This window comes from Pelophylax lessonae, assembly GCF_965119305.1.
Source record: "Pelophylax lessonae genome assembly, chromosome: 7".
In the NCBI taxonomy this organism is placed as follows: Eukaryota; Metazoa; Chordata; class Amphibia; order Anura; family Ranidae; genus Pelophylax; species Pelophylax lessonae.
Genome location: NC_138774.1, coordinates 203,023,956 through 203,040,097, shown reverse-complemented (window position 1 = coordinate 203,040,097; position 16,142 = coordinate 203,023,956). Strand labels below are relative to the sequence as shown.

Here is a 16,142-nt window from a genome sequence, read left to right as displayed (position 1 = left end):
AGCATCCAACACACTTCTGGGAGAGGCCTGATACCCCACGGTGTGCTTTGATTACTCCCACTGCCCCTCTAATAGGAAGTGCTTCATACCAGGAAGTGCCGGAACATGGACCCTAATGGCAGGATCAGGGGCGTAACTACAGGGGTTGCAGGGGTTGCAATTGCAACCGGGCCCCATGCTCTAGGGGGCCTGTGCGGCTCTCCTGTACACCTGGATAGGAGGGGCGGCGGGGGCAGCATGTAGAGAAATCACTGTCCTCCTTTTTCTTCCTGTACCTGCAGGAGAAAAATGGAGGAGATTGGTTCCTCTGTTTGCTGCCCCCCCCCCCCAATCCTCCTATCCAGTTCACTTGTGTTCTGCTGTCTCTGGGCCCCTGTGTGCTCCCCTGGTCCCCCCCTGGTCTTCCCCTCCCCACTGTGATCCCTCCCCTCTCCTGCCGGCTGCTGCAGGGGATGTGTCACAATAGAGAACCAGGAAGGGGTCTGTAAATATGTAATTTACCAGCTCCTTCCTTTTCTGAATGGACAGAGTCATAGTCAGTGAACCAAAAAGAAACAAATCACTGCTCTGAAAGCAGCCAGCTGAGCCGGATGGATCCCGAGCAACTGTGGCAGTCCTGCAGGAATGGGTGCTCACCAAGGTCCGCAACCTGAGAAGTCCATGTAAGTAGAAAAGAAAGTGGCACTTCCAGACCCAGGAACTTGGAAACTTGAGTTTTATTCTTCAAATCAAAGGTACAACATCAGACAGGAACACAAGACAAACTGGACAACTGATGTTGTACCTTTGATTTGAAGAATAAAACTCAAGTTTCCAAGTTTCCAAGTTCCTGGGTCTGGAAGTGCCACTTTCTTTTCTACTTACATAGAGTCATAGTCAGTGACATTGTAAAAAAAAATAAAATAAAATGATACAAAAAAATACAATTAAAATACCAAAAAATAAAAACTACTGACCAGTGGGTGAACTTCCAGGATCTCAAAGGTCACACTTGCAACCAGGCCCTGGCATTCCACCACAGTGGGGAGGCCCTAAGATGGTAGGAAGGGGGCCCACTGCAGAACTTGTGAAAGGGTCCTGCCGTGGGACCGTAATAAAGAGCCCCGCATCGAGAGTAAAGGGCCCTAGGATCAATGGGAAGAGCCCCAGACTTGAAGGGAAGGGCCCTGGCCAGGGGTCTGGGGGGCCCTTCATGGTTTCTTGCATTGGGGCCCTGAAAGTTCTAGTTACGCCTCTGGGCGGGATCATCAGGTATTCTTTTAGAGCCCATTCACACCTAGTTATTTTTGTGCGTACCAGTAACTTGCGTGTCACTACAATGCAAAACAATGAACAATACACAACAATACAATAGGTTGTGGTGCCATTTGTGTTGCACTAAGGCAATGCTCGTCTGACTGGTGCAGCACAATGACACACAATAAGGCAATACAATGAGTTGTAGTGCTATGTGTTGGAAAAAAAATTGTGCTTGTTCAATATTTGGTCTGTTCTGGTGCATTGATCGGCCATTCAAATGAATGGTTTGCCATAACGCTGGACACGCAACATAACGTGCTTTAACACACTGCAATGGACCTCTTATGTATTTATGGGCCCTTAATAGTAGATGTTAGATTAATAACAACCTGGTAAAGTTTATATGAGATTTTAGAGACTGGCTTTCAATCTACAAAACTGTAACTACTTATACAGCTTTTTAGTGGGCTTGTTACAGAGGTATGAATCAGAAATAAAAAAAACTTCACTTCAATGAACCAATAGGAGCTTACCCTTCACAAGGGTCAATTATGAAGATTCCATGATGGGAGACTCAACATCAGATTGTAGAGCAGTACAGACACTAATGAATAGTTAGTCAAGGGGATTAGTTCATTTGCATTTAGCCAGTCCACCCAGCTTAGAAAACCAAAAACAAGAATTTGCTATAGATTATATGTCATCTACATGAGTAAAGCTGTCCACACTTGTTACAATATGATTTTAGGATCTTTTTAGATTTACCCCAAAAACTGTGTAATAGGAGGTCTTTCCTGACTAGATAAAGAATAATAGTGTGCCTGGTTAGGCCCTCACGCTACATAGTTTTTTGTAGAACTCAAGCTGACTATACCTATTACTATCTGGATGTATAACCCCCTTTGGATGTAATAAGGTGGGTACACTGGGAGGGATCCTTTTTCCTCTGATTAATATGCCCCTTGGTAGTAGTTCCGGAAAAAACACTTTGGTAACGGGACACCATTGAGTTTTTCACTGGCAGATGGTCACATCGCTTTATGTTTTTCTTGCACATACGTTTTGAGCAGACCTTTTGGCCACCAATATTTATAGTGGCCAAAAGGCTTGCTGTGTGTGATGCACATAGCATGTTTTTATATATGGGCACTTGCAATGCACATGTTTTTTTTTATTTATGCACAGAGGATGGAGGGTACAGGTTATCTTGGCCTGCCCTGATGTTAGGGGGAGGATTTGTGGCCTTCGGGTCTGCCACCAAGTACTTGGAAGACTGGCTTCAGCAGGTCCCTAATGCCTCGTACACACGCAACGATTATCGGGCGACCGATCGGCCGTCTTTTGTCCAGTGTTGTTGTGTTGGTTGGAATGTGCTCTAGACTGCACACGAATTTTCTCGGCCAACAAAAAACAACTTCAGAAGTGATGTCATGTGATGGTTTATTTTCCGTGTGTTTTTTCTTCTCTGAGCATGCCCAGTCTCATCAGATTTTTGTCTGCCGAAATCTGTACTGACTGACGGAAAATCGGCCGTTCTGTTGATGGCCAACAAAAATTTTATAGCCTGCACACCAGATTTTTTTCGGCCGAAAAGTCGGAGTCGAATGTCGAAAGCATCATACTAACAAGCCGAATATCAGCTGATCAGAGATTGGCCGAAAATTCACGGCCAACTATCGATGCGTGTGTACGAGGCATAAAGAGTGGAATCCACTTGGCTTCAGCCTTGGTACACCATGGAGTACTTTGACCCGGTCAGGAACCTTGCGTCCTTTTTGAGGTTTGGCCATTTCTGTACCTTTGTGCATGTTTTTTTGTGTGCTATAATTTCACCCTTTTATTGTTCACAGATGTTCATCAAGCACAATGGAGCTCAGTAAAAATAAAAAAACAAAAAAATGTTGTTTCTACTAAGAACTATGTAATGCAAGGGTCATAGATGTGCACAGCCTGTTGCATTAGGGTGTGCACACCAAAGCTCAAACACTCATGGATGTTTTTGTATGTATATCTATCTATATATATATATATATATATATATATACATACAGGGCTTTTTTTTCTCAGAGAATAGGTGCAGGAACTCCCCCCCTTGTCTCTGCCCCCTACCCACCTCTAAGCCCCCTGTCCCTTTGTTCCACCCCCTACCCTCCTCCTAGTACTGCCCCCTTTTAGAGAATACAGAACCAAGTATAATTTCGTGGTGCTAAATAATTTGTATGGAATTTGGTAATAACAAGAAAAGCAGTAAAATAGATCCCCTGCAGCCAACAACATTGGACCCCCCCCCCCCCACACACACACACACACAAACACACAAAATGGATTCCCTGCAGCACCAAAGGACCACCCACAACAAAAAAATCCACCCTAGCAACATTAGACCCCCCAGCAACAATAACAGATCTCCCAGAACCAATAGACATCTCCCCCAACAGTAGATCCCTACCAGCAACATAAGACCCACTAGTAACAATAGATCCCCCACAAGCAACATAGGACCCTCACAAAAACAGATCCCCACCAGCGACAATAGATCCTCCAACAGCCAGCATCAATAGACATCCAGCACACCATACACCAGTTGCTATTACATACATTCAGTGCTAGAGGTGCCGGAACTGTGTTCCCCCGCGTTCCCCCGCGTTCCTGCTGAAAAAAAGCCCTGTACATTTATATATATATATATATACAGTATTCCTTGCGGCACTCTGCCCGGCAAGCACATGATCCCCCTGCCTGCAGATTCAGACTGAGAAAGTCCAGCACACCCTACACCAGTTGCTATTACATACATTCAGTGCTAGAGGTGCTGAAACTGTGTTCCCCCCGCGTTCCTGCTGAAAAAAAGCCCCGTATATATATATATATATATATATATATATATACTGTATATACAGTATTCCTTGCGGCACTCTGCCCGGCTAGCACATGATCCCCCTGCCTGCAGATTTAGACTGAGAAAGAAATGCTTCCACACTTCTTTTATATGCAGAGTTTCCCAGTGATAGATCTTTCCCATCTCCCCACGGACACACAGAGTGATAATGTTAATGCGAATGGGGTGATTAGGGTGTACCCAGGCACATCTGACACACTGTGTGCGCACACCTATGGCAAGGGTCTACTTGATTGAATACAGGTTGAATGGATTATTTAGGCAGGCCCCCGCATAATACATTTCTGCCGAATCTAAATTTAGAGATTTTACAGTCAGATAGTACTGCGTATGACCTGCATAAAGATGATTGTAGAGGCTGTGCAATCAGATTGTAACATGTGTTTCTAGATTGTAAGCTCTAACGAGCAAGGGCCCTCTAGTTCCTTCTGTTTTGAATTGTATTGTAACTGTATTTTCTTCCCTCACATTGTAAAGCGCTGCGCAAACTGTTGGCGCTATATAAATCCTGTATAATAATAATAATAATGTGTAGCCACTTTAATAAAATATAGAAAACGTTATATTGGCTCTTTTTTTAAATTTCAAGATAATAGGACAAGATGCTCCAGGGAATTTATAGCTCATTCCAGAAACATTTTCAGGGACAAAAGCTTCTTGTTCCAAATCTTAAAAAAAAAAACTGGGCTGCCCTGGAAATCAGGGACCGTTGACATCTATGGAGATCTGATATCCCTGCCTGAAGGAAGAAGCAGCTGTAATTCTGTCATTTATCCAAGTCTTTAGGGTCCCATTGTAAGTGCTGACAACAGAGAGCTAAGTTGTGCAGAGGGGGGAGGGAAATAGCACTGAAAGGTGAGCAGTCAGGTAAGGGGAGAGGGAGGGGCTAGGTGTACATTGACATCTTATTGGCTGCCTCCTTTTTTAGGTAAATATAAAACCAGGCCAGAGTACAAAAGTTACCAGTCCTGTTCAGGTGTGAATATAGCAGCAGTCATGGCAGTTTCCAGCCTTCACTATACTATGGGGATCTCAAGCGGATTCAAAGTCTATATCTTGGAAGGTAGGTACTTGTTGCATTTGATAAATAGAAGCACTAGGCCTATATTGCTTGTATTGTTCAATGTATAACATTTTTCATAGCTGGATTAAAACATTTTTTTGCTATTTTTTAATATTGTTAATATTTAATATCTGGCATATTCTGCTTAAGTTTGCAGAGAAGACTGAACATTATATTTTTGTAAACTGAAATTTGGTTGATTCAAAGGAAGCCAAAACCCACACTAAATTCAGTCACTAATTTCGTTTTGTAGGAAGTGGGTGTCTAAACTTTCAGATTCTAGGACAATATTGACTTTTTTTTTTTTTTTTTTGATTTTATGATCTGTTCATATATTTTTAGGATAATTTTTAATCATTTTTCAGGATTTTTTTTTCCTTTCTGCTTGTTTTTTGTTTAAAGACTTACAGGTTTATTTATTAAAGCAAAGACTGAAAGTGCAGCACGCTTTCACCAGATTTTAGTCTGCCATAATGGACCATATGATGGGATCTATGATGGCTGTAATAAGTTACTCTATTTTTAACAAGCTTGTTGTCTTTTATGCTACTTTGCTGAATAAACCTATTTTTTTTAAGTTTGTTGTTTTGGAAGCAAAAAAAGAAACTGGAAATATGCACATTACAGAACTCAGTTCGCCATAATGATGGTCGAGCAGACCACCTACCTTGTCAAATTTTGCAGCACTAGATTAGAAGTAATGGTTTGAGCAAAGAACCAAAGTGATAACATCTCTAGGGTGACTCAGAAGCCCCCAGCGTGCTAGCGGTTACCAGAAACCAATTAGGAATTATTCTTGTTTTTCCGCAGCAGAGGTAACAATGGCTTCATTATTAATCCTTTGGAAAGAAAAAGTCCTGACAGGCATAGCGCACAGTTATTGTAGCAAAGTTAAGAAAACCTGTGACCTAGAATCAAAGAGATGTGCCCATGTATGACAAATAAAAGCTGTAAACCACCTTCTACTCTGTCCTGCTGTGGCCCCATGAATTTCTTTTCTTGCAATTATGCAAACTTGTATGACTCTTTTTGCATCACAGTCTATAATGTTTGGTCTAAAAATATCTTTTTATTTTATTTTAGGGCAGCACAGTGCTCGGAATGTAGACAGGTTGAGGCCGTTAACAAACCATGGAATACCTGTGTACCCAATCAAACGCAAACTCAGTCCGGAACCCCCACGTTCTCCAAAGAGACTTTCAACATCTAGCTCTCAGAGCAGGTATGGAATGGATATTGTAGAATGGTAACAACTTCAGTGACATCAGACTCCCCAAAGCAGATCAGATTGACATGTATTGTAGCATTTTAGCATCCAATTTGCTTTAAGCCCTCTCTTCCTTCTGATACCCTGACATGTTGTACATGACAAATAGAGATCTTTAGTACGTTGCTCTGTTTAACTATCACCAATTGCAGATGCTCGTGTACAATTTTTAGAACACAAAACCTGGTTTCCTTTTAAAGCCTATGGTTCTGCTCTTGTAAATAATTAAAAGAAAAAGCTCTGTAATGACTTCACTTCATTACCACGCATGCATTATTTTCGCAGTGTGAACATGAGTTGTGGATGAGGTATGTTGACAAAAATTTCTTTTTTCTACCATAGGGCAAAGGTGTCCTCTTCAGCAGTCTGCCAGAAGCCTGCACCAAGGCAACCTTCTTCAGAGTCATTCAGTCCCAAGGCATTTGTTCATCATCCCGTAACTCTAGAGCATGTTCTTAAGAGGTTGATACCTGAACGAAAGCCACTGGAAAGTAAGGAGGCACAGAAGAACGACCAAGACCAACCCTTGGCTTTGGTAAAGAGGTTGGAGAGACCCAGTGAGCAGCCTATTGTTTCTTCAGCAATGTTGCAGCAGGTGAGAATGTCTGCTTTTTCCATTCCTTCCTCCTGGGAAAAGTTTTATTTAAAGATATTCACTTTAGTTTGAATTTGTTTTGCCCTGATCTAGCCATGCTTTTCCCTAATGCCTAACTTTGTCATCTGACTTTATTGTCCTCCTTTTCTGATTTCAGAATCGGCCATCTGTGATTACTTGTGTTTCTCGACCAAAACCTATCTCTCCCCCTGCTACATTTCAAAAACCAACTCCAACACAGCAAACCGAAGTCCATCGTAAGTCTTTTTTTTACCTCCATAAGATATCACATGTTTAGCAAAACTACACAGCATCTTGCAGGACTTGTAAAGACTTTCATGTCTAATGCTAATGAAGTATTAATGAAGAATTTAGACTCTTGTTGAAGCTGCATTATATGTACCCTTAGACTCCATTCACACTAGCGCGCCTTGTCAGGCGACTTGGTCGCCTGACAAGTCGCGGTGGGTCGCCTGCCATTGATTAGCACAGGACCCGTTCTAATAGGAGCGACACAAGTCGCTCCGACTTAGAAAAAGGGTCCTGTACTACTGTGGGGCGACCTGTAGGCGACTTGCATTGACTTCAATTATATGAAGTCTGTGCATGTCGCGCCGAGGTCGCGGTGCACGCTGTGCACCGCAACTTCACAGGTCGCCCCAGCAAGTAGTGTCGCCCCCTGTGTGAATGGGCGCTTAATATTTTCAAATAATCACATTGGTAATAATGTGTATCTATTGCTTACACAGGTATATATGAAATTGTATCTATGCTTATTTCATATTTACCTACAGTCAATAGCGGATACTGAGCTTTGTACAGCTGTATATGCAGTATCAGAACATTGGATTTCCTACACCACTCCCGAAGTTACAAACATTTATGACAGCCAACCAATCATGACTTGTTTGTCATCGTTAGCAGTCAGTGCCTCCAGGTGCTGTGTTTATTGGACTGAAAACATAGCATTCATGTATAATTACCAGCTATTGTTGCTATTGATAATAAATCTGAAATTAAGACTTATTAATATTTCAAAAACAAGAACCAGGAGCAAAGAACAATAGCTGGTACTCCCCTTTCTCCTACGTTTATATAATTGGTTCTTGGCAATTAGCCACTTAGGTAATCAGTACTATCAAATGGGATTGGAACAAAGTCCAGAGCCCTGTGTAAATTAATGACTTGGAACTTACACTACGCTTTCTCTAGTCTCTCCTGGAGGCTGAACCTAGCAGTGTGAGTATGCACTGCTATGTAAAGCACAGGTACATAGTTACATAGTTAGTCAGGTTGAAAAAAAAAAGACACAAGTTCATCTGGCTCAACCAATAAACCGGGTTTAATGTTGGATAATCACCCTAATTATTTGGTCAATAATTGAAGGTGACGGGTATCCAGGCATGCAGATATGACCACTTTGAAATTGAATCGCTACAAATCATATATATATATTTAATTTTTCACTTTTTTTTTTTTTTTAGGATCACCCAGAACCAGCTCACCTGACGTAGAAGAACATTTCCAAAGAAGTCTTAAATCTTGTGGCACCCAACAGAATCATCAAACTTCCCCACCACATTACATCCACAGCTCAGTTGAAGATCACTTCTCCAAAGCTCTGGGATCCAAATGGTTCCTAATCCGAGCTGCCGCAGACTCCGCCTCTTCAGCTGACATCATAGCCAGACATCATCTCTGAGCCCACACATGCCATTTTTGGACATTTACTCTTTAAGAAATACCACTGGGAGACTGGAGACAATAGACTCTGTATTACCGTGTAATATATATTTATTGATACTTTATATGGCTCCATTCAGAATGGATATCTGAAGAATTGGGTGCAAGTTATCAGCTGGGGGAAGTGGAGGTATTGGGAGTTTGCATCTAATGTTTGTATATGGGGTAAATCATGTATATATGAAATTTGTTTTTTATTAAATAAAACTGATTTTGCTTTTGTTTAATTATTAAGTTATTATTGATATTAGTGAACATTTATCGGCCAAGTGTTAGAAATGGTATTTTAGTGATAGGCAGTTATTACTTGGGTAAAAAGTCCTTGAGGAATCCACTCAAAAGGTCCTCTCATAAAAGTTGCTGGCTTATTGCATTTATCTTGGAGTTTTTAGTGCTCCTGCTTTTTTTTTTTTTTTTTTTTTTTTTTTTTATCAAATTTAACAAAAGAATCAGTGTAGTATATGTGATTGGTCGGTACAGATTGTTGTACTTTGCACACCATCATTGCTTCTATTAAAGTATGTTTAAAGCCAAATCTATATAATATAAGCTATAATCCTTTTCAGCTTTTTCTTTGGTGCCTATGCACCATTTGAGAGTTTTTTTTTTTTCACTTCCTGTTCTAGGGATGCATCAAAAAGTAAAATGAAATCTCTCCTTAGCCCTTGGATTTTCCACCCCTTTCTGTCTAGGTGGTAATGATTGCCAGGACAACTAAACAATTGTTTGGGGTTTTATCGAGCATTTAAGAGCCAGTCAACCCATAAGCCATATTTCAGTGTTATTATGAAGAGCTTTCTCTCTTCAGAGGTGGGATTACCCTGCACCACCCACTTAGATTTGTTTTTTGGTAACTCTCCCGAAGCTACCTAAAACTGACTATTTTTTGGTAGTCCCACTTTTTTTTTAATATGTGCATTTTTCTTTATAGTAAGGAAGTCTAAAGTTCAAGTGATACCTTAATTGGCTAACAGCTGTCCGACAAAGAACCCTAATGTGTTGCGAAAAAAGTTAGCCAATAAAGGTATCACTTAAAATCCGAAATCTCATCAGAAATTAAAAGACGTGGTAAAACCAGACTGTTGAGTTGCGATTTTACTGCTCCTGGCTACCCAGCCCCAAGTTAAAGCAGAGTTCCACTCATTTTTGTGTTTATTAAAAGTCAGCAGGTACAAAAAGTGTAGCTGCTGACTTTTAATAAACATACACTCACCTCGATGTATGCGATTCGTCGCCCAAAGCCTCGCTCCCTCTCTTCTCTGCAGCATCGACATTGCAAGTGTGGGCATACCTGCTGTGACAGCTTGCGGCTTCACAGCCATGTGGGCACTGCGCATGCACGAGCCGCACAGCGCCTCACCATTTGTCGGGTCAGTGACGTGTCCCAGAAGATTGCAAGGAGGAAGGGGGAGAGGAGAACTTCCGCTCGAGCCGCCTAGGTGGTTCGAGCGAAAGTGGGAGCAGGTACCTGTCAAAACTAGGTACCTGTTCCCCTCCCCCCAAAAATGACATGCCAAATGTGCCATCTTTAGGAGGGAGGGGTGCTTAAAGTGGAACTTCCCCTTTTTGGGGGGAGCTCCGCTTTAACATGGTCAGCGGCCATGTTAACACACACTTTCATGATTACAGTACATTGCAGCAAAATTTATACAACAGGTTACATTCGTCAGGCAGTACCTCTGCCAAATTAATGTCAAATGCCTCTGAAAAGCTCAGAGGGGTAGCAAACATGTGTACACATATGAACAGGCCTTAAAAGTTTAAAACATAGCAGAGCGTTCACAAAACAGAAGGTATCTGCATGTCTCATTTTCATCTCAAATCCTAAAAAATAGGGAATTTATAGCTCATTTTAGAATAGAGTTTGGAACCATGGAGATTATTCCTTTATGCATCTTAGCCATCTGTACATACAGAACCACTAGTTTATATTGCAGTTACAACCTAATATTACATTCGCTAAAAATGAATTACAGCTATTTTTTAGGCTTGTTGGTCATTGTCCATACAGCAAATGTCTGTGGAGTAGGACTTGGCCAGCAAGGACAATGTATAACCCAACAGGTTATGGTGAGGTAATGTGAAAGGAATGATTTGCATAGATTTTCCCACTGAACAAAAATAGAATATAAGATCCTTATTTTTGGGTTTGTTATGGAAGATACACATTCAAAAACATTGGGGGGAATTTATCAAAACTAGAGCAGCCCGATTCTGGAGCAGCTGTGCATGACATCTAATGCTTTGCTTTCATTACCCCGATGAGAGTAGGACAGGGTCAGTGGAGACACATTCCCCAAGTGCTGGTTTATCTTGTAGGGAAACCATCACAATAACCTGGAATTTTCACGTATTTATTTTAAATACTTATACCATACTGTCAATTTACGCAGCGCTTTACATATCCATCATATGCTCACATCAGTCCCTGCTCTCAAAGAGCTTACAATCTAAGGTCCCTAAAGTGGGGTACACACTAGTAGAAAATCTGCCGAAAATTCCCATCCGAGGTAAAATCGTACGATTTTCGGCTAGTATGTACACAACTTTCAGCAGCCGATGCCGACATTTTCAACGAAAAAAAAATGGAGGGACAAACACCAAAATTTTTATCGTCCGTCCCCAGACGACCAATTTTTGTTTAATGTGTTTGCAGTACGTCCGTGAAAAATCGGATACGAAAGACCGCGCATGATCTTAAGTTGCTGACAACCCGGAAGTCTAGGAACAAATGTCCCCATAAAAAAAAAAAAAATCGGACGAGAAATTTTGTTAACATTTATGCACTGTCAACTAAAAACGGTTATGAACGCTGAGCAAGAGAGTGAAAAATCGGAGGATATTTCGTCCGATTTCCATCAAGTGTGTACGGGCCTTAACTCATATTCATAACACACAATTCAGCCAAGCGCTCACTCCAAAAGGGATGACGGGCGTGCCGCTCTCCTCAGGCAGGGAACTCCAACATAAGCACATGAAAGAAAAAGGAGGCGCAAACACCTAGTGCATTATCCGTGGTCACCATAGAAAATGTTTTAATAAAATGCCAAAAACATACTCACAAACCTGAAGAGCAAAATCGCATTACAAGACTCTAACACATGGAATGGAACATGTCCCTGTAGATAGGGACATGTTCCATTCCATGTGTGGTGGAGTCTTGTAATGCAATTTTACTCCTCATGTTTGCGAGTATGTTTTTGGCATTTTATTAAAACATTTTCTATGGTGACCACGGATAATGCACTAGGTGTTTGCGCCTCCTTTTTCATTTTCTTTCATAACTCATATTCATACATACACATACTAGGGCCACTTTAGACAGGACCCAACTAACCTACCAGAATGTCTTTGGAGTGTTGTAAGAAACTGGAGTAACCAGAGGAAACCCAGGCAGGCACAGGGAGAACATGCAAACTCCATGCAGGTAGTGTCATGGTTGGGATTCGAACCAGCGACTCTACTTATTTCCCCATATTCAGTTGGTGAGCGGTGTCTGGCATCCTAAGGATCTTTACTCCATTTTGAGTGAAAGATCCACAACAAGGCACAACCATCTAATGGTACTTTTCCACTGCAAGTACCGGCTTGGCTCTACTCGGCCCTGCTTGGCCCGGTTTGCTTTTCCACTGCTGGTACTGCATGGTACGGTGTTGGAACGGTATGGTATGGTTTGCTTTTCCACTAAAGTAGTACTAAAGTTAAGTGGGTGGGATAACAACGGGGTGGGTGGGATTCTCTGACCAATCAGTGGCTAGTAGTGACTGCATGCAAAGGATTTCTGGGATATGGTACCGGGTATGGTACCTGTTGGAACCACAATCCAGGTGGTACTGTTTTTGAGAGCCGTACCGTTCGGTTCCATGCAGTGGAAAAGCGCCGCCGTACCTTACCGTACCGTTCCTACACCATACCATGCAGTACCAGCAGTGGAAAAGCACAAAAGCGAGCCAAACCGTTCGGTTCCATGCAGTGGAAAAGCGCCATAATTTCTTCAGGTATAGGCTCATATTCAAGACCATTGAAAAATAAATACAAGCAACTAGAGCAGTCTTTCTCAAACGGGTTCCTTCAGAGGTTGCAAGGGGTTACTTAAACAATGAGCAATTTCTGCCTCTCAGATATGTAACCAATGACAACAACTATCTTTTCATCCATTTGAAAGGAGGCCATTTTCCCAATGACCACAAATGTTAGGAGCATTCTTCCCAGTAAACATTACCCTAATATACTGTAAGATGTAGATACAGTAATTATTACCTGGGATCTGAAAATTATTTCAAGGGTTCCGCCGTTATTAAAAAGGTTGAGAAAGGATGAATTAGAGTGATGTAGCCAAGGAAGCAACCAAGTGTAGGAGATGAACGCTAGGATAAAGAGTACCTATTTAGCGGGAAACATGGCCATCAAGTTGGAATAAAGGATATTTATGCATAACTGGTATCTACTTTAATATGATGAGGTTAAAGAATCTTCAATAATAGCTTTGCTGTTATTTATGTATTCATTTATTTATTATTCTTTTTATTTTTTGTGTTTGTCTCTTCAAATAAAGACCAATCGAAGATCTCAGGAAAGTGTCACTTCCTTACAGACAATGGCCATCTTGTGCTCAGCAGTCACTGAAGAGCTCAATCTGTTTAAAGGGTTTTATCTGCCTTTAGGGCAAGATGCATATTCCTACAAAGGAAGACTGTGTAAAAACAAAGCCTTGCCTTGTTTTAACAATAGGCTTTTAGTTTAAATATATATATCTAATTCACATGTGAAAAAACACTAATTACCCCCTCCCCCTACACCCCAATAGAAATGGAAAGCAACTATTCACTATTTATTAAAACTGCATATTCGCCATGATGTTTCCAAACGGGGCTGTCTACCCATCTTATGGACATTGCCATGGTCATATATGTCATAAGTAGTGTCCCGATTTGTCTAAGAAGTTTTAGATACATCTCATGCTAAATTACTGTGTACTGAGCCCATATAAATATTTCCCTAATATCATAAATACTTCTTAAATGCTATATAATTTATTTTACATGACTGACATCAATTAATTCAAGATATGAAATTTCTTCTTTTTTCTAAGAAAAGTGACATGTTTCAGGAGTGATAACATTATCATCTCTAAATTGAAATATAACAAACGTGACATCTTTTTTCTCCAAGTAATGATTATATTTTGCGGCTTTGAAATTCCAAATATAATTTCTGTTTTACTGCTACAAAAGGGAAAATCCTCTAATGGCGCTTTTCCACTGCATGGAACCGAACAGTTCGGCTCGCTTTTGCGCTTTTCCACTGCATGGTACGGTGTTGGAACGGTTCGGTAAGAAACGGCGGTGCTTTTTCACTACATCAAACAGTACGGCTCGCTTAACCACTTAAGCCCCGGAAGATATTACCCCCTTCCTGACCAGGGTTTGGTTTTTTTTGCGATTTTTTACTGCGTGACTTTAACGGACAATTGCGCGGTCGTGCGACGCTGTACCTAAACGAATTTGACGTCTTTTTTTCCCACAAACAGAGCTTTCTTTTGGTGGTATTTGATCACCTGTGCGATTTTTTGATCATGTGCTATAAACAAAAAAAGAGCGTAATTTTTGCAAAAATAACAATATTTTTCACTTTTTTTTATATGAAATTCCCCCCCAAAAAAATGTAAAAATCTAAATTTTTTAACATTTTCGGCCAAATTGTTTTATGCTACATATGTTTGGTAAAAAAAATCGCAAAAAGCGTATTTTGATTGGTTTGCGCAAAAGTTATCGCGTTTACTAACAAAGGGAAAGATTTTTGTAATTTTTGGTGTTTTTTTTTTAACGAGTAATGGCGGCGATCTGCAATTTTTTTTGCGGTACTGCGACATTGCGGCGGACAGATCGGACCCTTGACTGACATTTTTGACACTTTTGGGGGTACCAGTGACATTACTGCAGTAATCAGTGCTATATATATGCACTGTTACTGCAAAAATGACACTGGCAGGGAAGGGGTTAACTGTATTGGACAGGGAGGGGTTAAGTGTGTCCTAGGGGCGTGATTCTAACTGTATTGGGACATGGCTATTGGTGTAAAAACAAAGATCAACGGTCCTACATAGTAGAACCGTCTGATCTTCATTTTTACACAGGGGAGAATGACAGGCGGCTTGTTTACATAAGCCGCTCTGCCTTTCTCCCGCTGTACCGACGATCGGCCCGCACTCCTCCCTGAACGAGCCGAGGCGGGCACGTGCCTCAGCGGGCGCGCGCTCGCCCGCTATTGGCTCCAATTCCAGTGACAGGCGAGTGACGTAGATCTACGTCACTCTGCCTGGCCGGGGCTGACTGCCGCAGTAAATATACTGTGCGCAGTCGGCAACCGGTTAAGCAGTACTACCTCGGTTGTGGTTCCAAGAGGGCCGTACCGGTACCATATCCCACAATCCTTTGCATGCAGCCTTGACTTTTTGTCACTACTAGCCACTGATTGGTCAGAGAATCGTTGTTATCCCACCCACTTACTACTTTGGTGGAAAAGCAAACCGTACCAAACCGTTCCAACACTGTACCATGCGGTACCATGCAGTGGAAAACCAAACCGAGCCAAGCAGGGCCAAGTGGCGCCGAGCCGGTACTTGCAGTGGAAAAGTGCCAATAGTATAAGTTCTACTTCACAATTCTCCTAATATATACGTTTTGCTTTTATAAGTACGAGATTATTACTCCCAACATGATTGTCATATACACTGATCAGCCATAACATTATGACCACCAACATAATATTGAGTATAGCCCTCTTTTACTAAAACAGCCCTGACCCATCGAGGCATGGACACCAAAGTCCAACATCCACATGAATGACAAGACCCAAGGTTTCCCAGCGGATCATTGCCCAAAGCATCACAATTCCTCCACCGACTTGCCTTCTTACACCGCATCCTGGTGCCATCTCTTGACAAGGTAAGTTACGCACACGTAGCCGGCCATCTACATGATGTAAAAGAAAATGTGATTCATCAGACCAGGCAACCCTCTCCTATTGCTCTGTAGTCCAGTTCTGATGTTCATGTGACCATTGTAGAAGCTTTTGGCTGTGGACAACGGTCACCACGGGCTTCACAGCTCCATACACAACAAACTGCGATGCTCATTTTTTTCTGCTTTCACCACATCAACTTCATGGACAACATGTTCACTTGCTGCCTAATATATCCCACCAATTGTCAGATGCCATTGTAAGGAGATATTACCTTTACCTGTCAGTGGTCATAATGGTATGGCTGATTAGTGTATGACAGATGTTACATTGCTGGCCTCCCTTTATAAGTTATACAACATGTATCCCGGGC

General features: G+C 41.6%; 1 protein-coding gene across 1 annotated transcript; it reads left to right on the top strand.

Annotated features, from left to right (window-relative positions):
- Nucleotides 1–5,094: 5,094 nt before the first annotated feature.
- Nucleotides 5,095–8,992, top strand: LOC309559400 (uncharacterized protein). The gene is made up of 5 exons (XM_082262660.1): nucleotides 5,095–5,201; nucleotides 6,285–6,423; nucleotides 6,811–7,063; nucleotides 7,221–7,320; nucleotides 8,548–8,992. The coding sequence occupies exons 1-5, from the start codon at nucleotides 5,135–5,137 to the stop codon at nucleotides 8,763–8,765; spliced, it is 777 nt and encodes a 258-aa protein (XP_082118786.1). The 5' UTR covers nucleotides 5,095–5,134; the 3' UTR covers nucleotides 8,766–8,992.
- Nucleotides 8,993–16,142: the final 7,150 nt, after the last annotated feature.